Genomic DNA, 12,092 nt, shown 5'->3' with positions numbered 1-12,092 from the left:
GCATTGAGTAGACATAAGGTGCTTCTGACTTTATTATCTCCATCATCAGTATCCCCATCATCACCACCATCACTACCTTCACCATCACCACCACAACCATCACCACCTTCACCATCATCATCATCACCATCCTCATCACCATCACCACCACCATCACCACCACCACCATCACCACCACCACCATCATATCACCGTCACCACCATTGCTGTGGACTGAATTATGTCCCTCCAAAATTCATGTGTTGAAGCTTCAACCCTCCCAAGGCAACTGTATTTAGAGATAGTGCTTTTAGGAGGTAATTGAGGTTCAGTGAGGTCAGGAGAGTGGGGTCCTAATCTGATAGGATTGACAGCCTTACAGGAAATTGATTTGTCACAGTTCTGGAGGCTGGAAGTCCAAGCTCAGGGTGCCGGGCAACTTGGTTGCTGGTGAGGACTCTTGCTGGCTTTCACATGGCTGCCTACTCACTGTGTCCTCACATGGTGGAGAGAGCTCTCTCGGTCTCTCCCTCTTCTTACAAGGACACCAGTTACTGAGTTAGTTCATCTTGATCCAACAATATGACATCATCTTAACTTGATTACATCTGCAAGACCCTATTTCCAAATAAGATCACATTCACAGGCTCTGGGGGTTAGGACTTTTGGGGGGAACACAGTTTGTCTCTGTACAGATGCCCTGGCAGGCGATGAGAGTTTAAGAACACATGAGCAATTAGAATACCGTCTTTCTTTCATTAACACGGTCTCCTTCCCCTGCCATGGTGGAAGTGATAACAGTGAGCACACTGAGAACGTCAGGTGTCACCTTGCCTGCTCTCCAAGAGCTGGGTGAGCAGGAAAGAAGACCTGGGGCATGGATAATTCACAGCCTGGACCAGCGGTCTCTGAATAACATCCGGGGCTCTTTGTCTCATCTTCACTGCCGTCTGAAGCTCCCTAGCAGTTTATGCCTCTGTGTACATCCATGAAGCACCAGCGCCGTTTGCAGGAAGGTCTTTAAAGAAGTATCGGGCTACCCAGGGCAACTTAGAAACTGGAAATTTATACAGCCTTCCACCTGTGCCTCTTACCCAGGACGGAGCCAGAAAGAGACTCACCTTTCCAAATGCAAGTGGAGACACTGTCCCTGATGCATATATAATGACCTGTGGCCACCTCCACCTGGTCTTAATATGAGCTAAGAGCTCGATTTCCAGCTAGCTTCAGGCAACCTTGGGCATGCTACCAGCCTGGGAGCCCAGCACGAAGGGCCCCATAAGTTGGCAAGACGGGCACGGGTGACCTGGAGGCGTGCTCAAGGTCTCAGTCGCTAAGTGGAGAACCCCACGCGACATCATCCCTGGTGGTAGAGCACCAGCCGGTCACTGCTGTCTCTCTAGGGTTACAAATTCCCAAGCCCTTTCCAAACCCAGCCTGTGTCCAGCCTCTGCCGAGGTCCTGCTTGCCTTACCTTGACTTCGTTTCTCAGACGCTTGTTTTGGCTTCCTCCCTCCTTGGAGGACACCCTGCTCCACCTGGCCTCTTCTGTCTCTGCATTTTTTTTTTTTAAAGAATTTTATTTATTTGACAGAGAGAGACACAGTGAGAGAGGGAACACAGGCAGGGGGAGTGGGAGAGGGAGAAGCAGGCCTCCCACGGAGCAGAGAGCCGGATGCGGGGCTTGATCCCAGGACCCCGGGATCATGACCCGAGCTGAAGGCAGACGCCCAACAACTGAGCCACCCAGGCGCCCCTCTGCATTTTTTATAAAGATTGTTGCAAAATATACTTAGGATAAAATTGACCATCTTCCCCATTTTTAAGTACACGGTTCAGTGGGATTAGATGCATTTGTAATGTCCCACACCATCCCCACCATCCATCTGCAGAACTTTGCATCCTCCCCAAATGAAGCTCTGTCCCTGTGAAACACTTACTCCCCATCCCCCTCCCCCAGCCCCTGGCGCCACCATCTACTTCCTGTGTCTCTGCATTTCCCTGCTCTGGGGACCCCATACACGTGACATCCTATAGTATTTGTCTTTCTGTGTCTGGCTGATGTCACTCAGCATCATGGCCTCAAGGTTCATCCACGTCATTAGCAGGTGTCAGAGTGTTGTGCCTTTTTAAGGCTGAATCCTATTCCATTGTGTGAATGGACCCCATTTTCTTTATCCATTCATCCATTGAAGGGCGCTTGGGTTGGCACCTGCCTTTTGGCCATTGTGAGTCACGCTGGTCTGAACATGGGTGTGCAAGTATGTCGTCAGCACCCTGCCTTTCGTTTCCGTTGGGTATATACCGGGAGGCGTAGTGGCTGGATCATACGGTGATGCTAGGTTTCGCTTTTCAAGCACCCGCCATACTGTTTCCCGCAGCGGCTGCACCAGCTTGCGTCCCCACCAGCAGTGCACGAGGGATCCCTGTTCTCCACACCCTCGCCGACACTTCTGTGTTTTTCACAGCCATCCCGATGGGTGTGAAGTGGTCTGCACATTTGACTCTTTCCTTCCTGTGAACCAGGGAGCAAAGCCACAAGGAGGACCTAAACTTCGTACTCATGGAAGCCCCGTAGCATCCTCTTTCTGAGCCGCCGCTGCCCTCCTTAGAGACATGCTCTCATCTGTCAGAGTCTTAGCGGGTGAGGGGTGGTCAGCCATCTAGAGAGACAGAGGTGGAAATCAGTATGGCCATCTTCTTGACCTCCAGAGTTGTATTTTCAGATGTCTGCCGTTCCCCACTGTCAATTAGCTTCCATTCCATTAGACAACAGTGTGCCATACAGAACATGTGGGTCTGAGCCTGCAGGTGCTTTAGAAGGAAGGTGAAGAGTGTGCGTGGCCGGTGTGGGGAGCACATGCCTTTCCTGGGGCTGCCGTAACAGTACCCCAACCAAGGGGCTTCATACAACGGTATTCTCCCATGGTTCTTGAAGTTGGAGCCCTGGAATGAAGGTGTTTGCAAGGCTGTGATCCCACAGTGGCTCCCGAGAGAAGGATCTGTTCTGACCCTCTGTCCTGGCTTCAGGTCACCTCATGCAGTTCCTAGAGTCCTCTAAGACAACGTTGGCATCTCTCTCCAACACTTTGGAGTGTCCAGGGGGTGGGGATGGGGCATCGTCGTGATCACCGACGTCATCGTCACATTCAGTCCTTCTGAGACGCATGCATTTGCCCAACACCGCTAACTTCTGTTATGCCCTTCTCTGTCCCCAGGACGTGGACCCTTTGTGGAACACCCGAGTACCTGGCCCCTGAAGTTATCCAGAGCAAAGGCCACGGGAGAGCCGTGGACTGGTGGGCGCTTGGCATCCTGATATTTGAGATGCACTCGGGGTGAGTAGGGCTCCTGTGGAGAATCAACACATACTCTCTGGCACTTCCCTTCCCTGCTTCTAGAACGGTGCTTTTTGGTGGCAAATACCTGTGATGTCCTCCTGTGCCGGTTTCCCCATGCCAATATGGCAATGGGGACCCACAGTTAAGTGTACTTTCATAAGATCAAAAGCACATGGGAAGCACCAGCATTTGGGACCTCCTCCTGTTTAAGTATCCCTGTCTCCCATGAATATAATATTCAATCTTCTGCATGGACTCTTTTGGAGCAAGGCAGAGAGCTAAGGTAATGACCATACGTGTTGGATAAAGATAAATAAATGGCATACAGTTTAGGACTTTATGAATGAGTTCCTTGCCAGGAAGGAGAGTGTGTGCCCATACGTGCTTGTCATGAGGCTTGCACGGTTCCACTTTCCCCGCATGCAGCTCCCAGAGGTGTTGAACAGGTATCAGGGTATCACCGTGAGTGAATACTGCAGCCTGGCTGAGGCACCACACAGGTGTGATGTTCCTCAAGCAGAAACATAAAGCAAGCATCCCCCGCTTAGAAATCATAGACCTGGGGATTCCTCCTGGTCCTACAGAGGAAAGGCTCTTCTCTGATGGTGTAGCTGACAGGCAGCTGGTCTGCGAGGTGCCCGGACGCTGGCTGGGGGGCCCTCGGACGTGCGGCCCCTCTACCTCCTTCCGCCCTCCCTGCCTCGTCCTTTGTCCTCCCTCTTCAGGCCCGTTTCCTGCTGGGGAGCTTGGCAGATGCTCGGAGTTTACTCCCAGTTGAACCCAAAGCCTGACCCAGTTCCACACCTGATTCCCTGCAGGGAAAGACCAGAGCTTTTTGCCTGGAAACCTTCCCTTTCAGTTGGAAAGAATGATGGGAAGAGGTGTATTTCTGCACTGAGGGTGTGGCCAGAGTGGAGTCTTGTGAAAACCTGTATTTATTTGTCTGCGTGTCTATTATCTATTTATCAACTGTCTACCCATGTATCTATCATCTATGTGTCTGTCCTCTCTTATCATCTTATCTCTCTATATCTATCATATCTATCCATCCATCTGTCTGTCCATCCATTTGTCTATCAATCCATCTATCCATCCATCACCTGTCTATTCTATCTACCTGTCTATCTTTCTTTCCTTCCTTCCATCCATCAATCCATCCATCCATGCATGCATCCCTATATCTATCTGTCTATCTATCTATCTATCTATCTATCTATCATCCTGTCTCCCAGTCTGTCTATCCATCATCCATCCATCCATCATACCTCTTGATCTATCAGTCCATCCATCCATCCATCAATCTATCCCTGTATCTATGTATCTATATATCCATCCATCCATCATCTATCCATCTATCGCTCCATCCACCCACCCACCCATCTATCTGTCATCTATGTATTCTCTTTACCTGTCTGCCTGTGTATCTATTCATCCATCCATCCATCCATCCATCCATCATCTATCTGGTCTCTTGTATTTTTCCATTACTCTTCACCCAGACGGATCTAGCAAATCAAACAGAACCGAATTTCTTAATAGACACCCCAGCGCATGAAGTCCCAAGCAGAGCAGAAGGTTAACATGAATCACGCATAGGTCCCATCCGTTGAGAAGATACAACAGTTGTGAATATTTATGTCCCCATATTCATCAGATTCCCCTCAGATGCCCTGCCGCACATTTGCCTTCCTTAATATTACTGACCACTAGAGGTCAGCATTGTTTAACGATAAATGAACCCTGGCGGCCAGGGCTTAATAGATGAAGTTCCCGAGCTCTGTTTTCTCTGTATTACTACGGTACATTCTAGTAGGATATATTCTGTGTATAGAATATAGTACTATGAGATGTTATTAGTAAATACAAGTTTGGAAAATAATACTGATGGAATTTAAGAAAATTATCGGAATTAGAATAAAATCGAATAAAATTAGAATATAGAATATAGAATATAGAATAAAATTAGTACATATTAGAGTGAATATATTAGGATTATTATGTTAAAAATAACTATTAGAATGATTAGAATATTATTAGGATATAATCCATTCAAATATTAGAACACGCTGTTTTAGGATATTAGAAAATAGAATGTTTTTAATATTCTCATAGAATATTAGCAATAATGTATTTCCAATATAATATACTAGAATATTAGGAGTAGAATAGAAAATAATGAAGTAGGATCTAATATGTTATGAGGCTCTTATTAGAATAATTGATGATGAATCGTTAAAACCCACTCCCAACCAAAACACTCTGAGCTGACCTTTGCATTTCATACGAGGCAGGGACCTGTGTGTTCATTGTAATGTATTTTCATTTACGCATTTGTAGTTGGAGGGGGTCAAGGCTTTCTGGAGGGATATCTTGAGAGACACGAGTCCGTGTTGATGCCACAAGCCCCGCCGATCCCTCCTGGGCATTCCTTGGCTCCGTCTGCAGTTCCGCCAGACTTGAGCCTTCCCCTGGACCACTTCTGAATTTCCTCATTGTCCCCTGCAGCTGCTTCCTCTCCTGCCCATGTTTCTCTGGTAGCGGTTGGAGGTGTCCTGCAGCATCCACGTTCAGATCTGCGGTCGGGGGGGTGGAGAAAAAAAAAGCCCCCCTGAAGCTCCCAAACGAGACTTACGGAACCCCAGGGTTCCGTGGGACCCCACATTGAGAATCACAGCCGTCAACACTTCAGACAGGGTGTCCCTGGCACTCTTTCCTACTCTACACTCTGCCCTCCTCCGGGTGCACAGCCTGTCCCCTTGTCCTTGCCACTTTCTCAGAAGGATGCGGGCTTTACGTTTTCTACGCACGTAACCAGAGGAGGGGGTCTTTGAGGAAGATGTCAAAAACGGTGGACCGGTAGCACCTCCCCGTTCTGTTTTCTTTCCAAAAACTCTTCCTTCTTTTCCTTGAACCGATGTCCAGAGTGCCCGCCCGCCAAGGCCAGCCCCTCCTATGATTGTGCAAGAAGGTGATCAGGAGCGTGACGTTACCACCACGATGTGCCTGTTTCTGGACAGTCCGTTCTCCTGGTAGGTGTAGGTGGGGAGAACGGATATGTCCAGGTCATCATGGAGAGATGATGGAAACAGTAGCAAAGTTGGCGTGAACTTGGGAGAGGAAGCTCTTGAGCTTCCTTCATGCCCACGAGCGGGTCGTCCTTCGGAGCGCCACCGGGTCCCTCGATATCTTTAGCTCACTTACATAATGAGCTCTCAGTGCTTGTTTAAGAGCTGGAACTATTCTGTTGGATTAAAGACAGATTTGAAGATTTCTTAGGGCACTTTCCACATGCAAGGGCAGGGCTCATTCTCAGATTCCCGTTCTCTTTGCTTCTTCCTTCGGGCAAGATCTGGTACTGCTCATTTATTATCATTTTTTTCCGCTCGTTAAACTACTACTAACATACCTTCCCCATGATACACTCATGTAACGCCTGCTTCCTGAGAACACTTTGTTTAATAATTATTGTCCATAAATGTTGTTAGGTATGAATGACACATTTTCTCCTGGTGTTTAACGCGCTGTTCGTGAATGTGCGCCTTTCCCCCGATGAAATCATGCAGCCAGTTGTCCTCAGACAGGGCCGCCACCCAAGAACGGAGTCTGACCTCCCCAGCCACTGTAAGACAAAGCATCTGGCCGACCAGCAACGGTTGACTCAGGAGCTATTAACTCGAAGGCGTAGTCGGCTGGCGCGGACCCGATGAGTGTCTGTGCGCACATAGACCTTTCCTCCTGGGCCTGCCCTGCGCAGTTTCTCGGGACGTGGTAGCTCGTAACTCTAGAAGCAACAGTGGCCAAAGTACTTGTAGTTATGAAACCCAAATAAGCAGCGGCTCAGAGATTACGCTGTGGCCTTCTGAGCATTGAGCCTCGGCTCACTCCAAAGTGTATCTGAAATGTCACGTAAGAATAAAAGCTGTTTTGGGGCACCTGGGTGGCTCAGTTGTTAAGCGTCTGCCTTCTGCTCAGGTCATGATCCCAGGGTCCTGGGATCGAGCCCCGCATCGGGCTCCCTGCTCAGCGGGAAGCCTGCTTCTCTCTCCCACTCCCCCTGCTTGTGTTCCCTCTCTCGCTGTGTCTCTCTCTGTCAAATAAATTTAAAAAAAAAAAGAATAAAAGCTGTTTTATGCCTTTATCACACGTGGCTACACTTTCACGTTTACTGAGTGTCTTCCATTTTCCTTATTCACCTACCTCTTCTCCCTCAACTTTCCCATTAATTTCCTTTTTTTTTTTTGTATTTTATATTCTATTCTTTAGTTTTTCAGTTTTTCACTTCTCTGTAATGTATGTGCAGAGTTAAATGTGTGCTGTGTATTAGTAGCTGTCAGGACAAATGGCTAAAAACATGGTGGCTTACAATCCATGTTCTCCCAGGCCTGGAGGCCCAGAAGTGGAGATCCAGGCGGGGCAAGGGAGGGTTCTCCCTGCCTATTCCAGCTTCTGGGCTCCAGGCACCCCTGGGCTTATGGCTGCATCCCTCACGTCTCTGCCTCCGTCTTCATGTGGCTTCTCCTCTGGGTCTGTGTCTCCTCTTCTGTCTCTTATCAGAACACCTGTTGTTGGATTTACGGTCACCCTGATCCAAGATTAGATCATGTCAGGATCTTTCACTTAATCCCAAATGCAAAGCCTCTTTCTCCAAATAAGCTCCCATTCACAGATTGTCAGGGTAAGAACATGGATATATCTTTTTGGAGACCACCATTGCACTCACTGTATTCTGGTTATTTATTTATTTATTTTTTTAAACGTCAGAAATGGATTTGAAGTCAACAGGAAATTTTTTTTTGCCTATCGAAAGTTGCCATCTTCCATCAGGATATCATTTGAAAACTCCATTTTTTTTTTTTAAGATTTTATTTATTTATTTAGAGAGAAAGACCACAAGTGGAGGGCGGGGCCAAAGGGAGAGGCAGAGAGAAAATCTCAAGAAGACTCTGCACTGAGCAGGGAGCCCAATGTCGGGCTCGATCTCACGACCCTGAGGTCATGACCTGAGCTGAAATCAAGAGTCGGACACTTAACTGACTGAGCCACCCCATGAAAACTCCATTTTCTAAGATATTTCCAGTGCTTATTTTAGTGAATTAGAAGTCCTATTTCTAAAGGATCCCATTAGCGGTGTCCTTTTGAGTTCAGGGTCTTTGCCTTCAGCACTCTGAGCAAATACCAAAAGTACAACTTGTGCCTCGGGGCATGTAGGTAGGTATCTGGCATATATTTATTAACTTTTGTATTTTCTTTTATTTTTCTAGCTCTTTGCAGTTTTAAGTATATTTCTTACTTAGCTTATTTCAGATTTTTTTTTTTCTATTTCAAGGTGTTAGAGAAGACACATCTGTTGGTTTCTATGCTAGGACTACAATCTTTACTTCTGATAACTATGCCATAGACAACAATACATAAGTGAGTGAGCATGGCCGCGTTGCCAATAAAACTTTATTTATAAAAACGGACTGCTGGCTGTAATGTGCTAGATCTTTGTGGCGTAAAGGTACGAGTTAGGAACCAGCCTTGCTCTCACCCAGCTCCCTAAGTGTGACCTACGTGAATTCATCTACTATGGAGATTCAAATACTGGCTGCTTATAGAGGTAGAGTCTACTCGAACCAAAAAAAAAAAAACAGGACACAGTATGACCCATCCTCTTCCATGTGCCCTGCTCACATTTATCAAACACCTACCATGTGCCACACAGTGCCGTAAATGTGAAGAATACAAAGAACTTCGCTCACGGTCTGAAGGGGAGGTGACATTTTGAATGTCCTGCTTGCGTCAAGCAGAAACAGTGCTCATTACAAAGCAGGGATTTGTTTCCGTGCTTGCTCTCTGCTAAAAATAGGTGTTTATTTTTCTTACAGGTTTCCTCCGTTTTTTGATGACAACCCATTTGGCATTTATCAAAAAATCCTTGCAGGCAAAATAGATTTCCCCAGACATTTGGATTTCAGTGTAAAGTAAGTAAACTGTTTCCCTCCTCGTCGGGGGTGTTTATTTTTAAAATCACAGACAAGAAAATCACAGAGCAGGCAGCTTACTGCCGTTCTTTCTGCTCTGTGTTTCACGTCTTCTGGTCAGTCAGCTTTTCCACAAGACGGGAAAAGGTGGTCGTTATTCTACTGTAATGAGACTTAGCCTTTTTGTGACTCTTGGCCAGATTTTATGTGTCTTGAGAGAAATGACATTTACAGTTACCCAATAAAGGCATTTGTGAATCACATTGAGTAAGAGAGCCGTTTGGGTATTTGACGAAAAGGGTCCCTCCCAACTCCCCACCTCCTTTAGCTGGTTTTGCAGTTGGCGGGAGTGTTGATGGCTTTAGCAGGCTGTCTCTTTTTCCTCCTGCTTAAATTATTTTCATTCTTAAATTCCTTTTTCATGCTAAAATTGAGGCTGATGAACACCTGCTATGAGAACTTTTCTCCGGCTTCAATGTTAGTAACTTTGGGTATGCAGTTGATTAAATTTGTGGTAACAGCGGGGAGAAAAGTTTTTAAAAATCTCGGAATGCTTTTGGCATTCCAGTTACCTTCGTCCATCTGGTCACCTTGTAGACATTTTTGTACCATGATTTCTAGTTCTTTCCTTGCATTTCCCAGGTGAAGTGCTGGGTGCACCAAGCCCTGCTGATCACAAGGTGGTTAACTGCATTTAGTCAAGAATTAAACTTTTCTCTCTCTTGGCTATTTTTTAAAGTAGCCCATGGGCGGCGAGTTCAGAGAAAACTGGTTTCATGACACTGGGTCAGCTGCTGGGACGGCTGGCTGCATCCAGTCGCTTTTCTGAGTGGTGAAGGTCATCTCACTCCTCCAGAGGCTCTCCGTCCAAGTAGAAGACAGTGTTTCTCTGGGCTGGTTGGGCCAGAGGTTGTGTTGTGTTTGACACAGCAGGCAAGTTTAGAAGACTAGCAAAAAAACTAAGTTCCGGGGCGCCTGGGTGGGCTCAGTCGTTAAGCATCTGCCTTCAGCTCAGGTCATGATCCCAGGGTCCTGGGATCGAGCCCCGCATCGGGCTCCCTGCTCCGCAGAGAGCCTGCTTCTCCCTCTCCCACTCCCCCTGCTTGTGTTCCTCTCTCACTGTCTCTCTCTCTGTGTCAAATAAATAAATAAAATCTTAAAAAAAAAAAAAAAAACTAAGTTCCATTAAAAATAATCACCCAGAAGGTGGGTACTCTGTCCCGCGAATGGTAAGACAGGGAGGTGCAGAGGGAGATCGAGCAGTCAAAAGTTTATTTTCCCTAGAAAGAAATGAAAACTATTATATAGAATTTCTCCTCCAGGGTCCAGATCCCATTGGACTTGAGTGACATTTTGTCACATGGACTTTTTAAAAAATTTACTTGTGTATGTGCCAACAATTGACCAGCGGTTTGCTTGGATTAAAATCTGCTTACACCCATTGGCAGCTTGGCCAATGGGTGACCTTAGACCATTGACATTCTGGGTAAATCTAGGGGGTGTGAACATCTGCCAGCTTGCTGTGGGCGCACACTGGTGGAATCCAGCCTGACGTATACAGCTGTGGCTTAGCTGTTGCTGTGGGTGTGCTTGCTCCAGGTAAAATGAGCATGGACTGTCTCTTGCATTCTCAAAACAGCCCCTTGTGGAGACCCCCTGAAGGTCTTAGGCTAGGCAGACCCTCAGAGGATGTATTCACTTCCTCTTACAAGGAATGACTTCAGCTCTTCCTAGAGACGTTTCCCCAGAGAAGGGACAGTGCATAAATTCGGAGGTCATTTCTTCCATCATTGGTGGCAAGGGCTCAGGTCAGTCATATGAAATATTGAGTAAGTTTACACCGTTCCATGGAAAAGAATGGAATACAACAAACGTAAGTTTAATCTACGTCTGGTGTCTTGCTACCTACGCCTTTTTTCCTTGTAGTCAATTCTGAAGAGAGAACCAGCAGTGTCAGCGCTGCTATCCTTTGGTCTAGAATGTTCCTCATTCTAGCAGCCCCAGGCTCCTCTTCTCTCTTGCCCTGGGACCCCCGTGTTCCCAACGTGAGGGCTCAGCCAGAGCAGGAACCTGGGATCCTTGGATGCAGTTGCTGATGGCAGATGGTGGTTGAGAAGAACCTCACTTCTTCCCAGTGTTGCCTAGATCATCCTGAGTTGGCTGAGAAGCAGGACCCTCATGAGGCTTGCATATCCAAATCACTGCCGTTGGGTGCCATGACAGTGGAATTTTGACTTTCAGGTTCTCAAGGTCTTCTGTTGTTGGTTCGCACAACCTCGGCGTTTGGCTGTGTCACCTTCCTGCCTGGGCACTTGTGTCTTTGGATTGACACTGAGATTCCTTACAGGAGCTTAGACAGCTGAAAGGACATCAGAGCTTTGGGGCTTGTTGCCAGTTTGGTAGACCAAATACCTAACCAGGGTTTCTTCCTGTCTCAGTGGTCACAGAGAAGCCAGGCAGGATAGTGAGTAAGATCTAGAATTTCGGGCGCTGTGAATAAAGCGATTGCCCACGGCTACAGAGCCCGTCCCAGGATTGCAGGCCCGCCCAGAGTTCAGACACGTCCAGAGATCCTACACGGCTTTGCCATATTGGATGGTCCCTTTACATCCATACCCTTTGCTTTTGGGACTTTTGTTTTGTGAGGGTTTGATTTTATATTTTAAATAAAATGTCATTGATTTAGAATCCCAGTATAGACAGCTCTAGGTATATGCACTAACAGGGCTGACAGGGGGGTAAATAGTGGGGAAAGAGAAGGAAAAAAAAACACATTTATTTGGGATTGTTTGAGGAGCGTGGTGTTTGG

At 47.0% G+C, this 12,092-nt stretch overlaps 1 protein-coding gene across 1 annotated transcript in view; it reads left to right on the top strand.

Annotated features, from left to right (window-relative positions):
• PRKX (protein kinase X-linked) overlaps positions 1-12,092 on the top strand; it is a 78,347-nt gene that overhangs the window by 53,256 nt on the left and 12,999 nt on the right. The window contains exons 4-5 of the mRNA XM_032391159.1: positions 3,198-3,317; positions 9,188-9,283. Coding sequence (XP_032247050.1) covers positions 3,198-3,317; positions 9,188-9,283 — 216 coding nt within the window. The remainder of the gene's footprint in view (positions 1-3,197; positions 3,318-9,187; positions 9,284-12,092) is intronic.

The sequence above is a fragment of the Phoca vitulina genome, unplaced genomic scaffold (genome assembly GCF_004348235.1).
Source record: "Phoca vitulina isolate PV1807 unplaced genomic scaffold, GSC_HSeal_1.0 scaffold60, whole genome shotgun sequence".
Classification (NCBI taxonomy): domain Eukaryota; kingdom Metazoa; phylum Chordata; class Mammalia; order Carnivora; family Phocidae; genus Phoca; species Phoca vitulina.
Note: the sequence above shows the minus strand (reverse complement) of the source record. Positions and strands in the feature narration are given on the sequence as shown.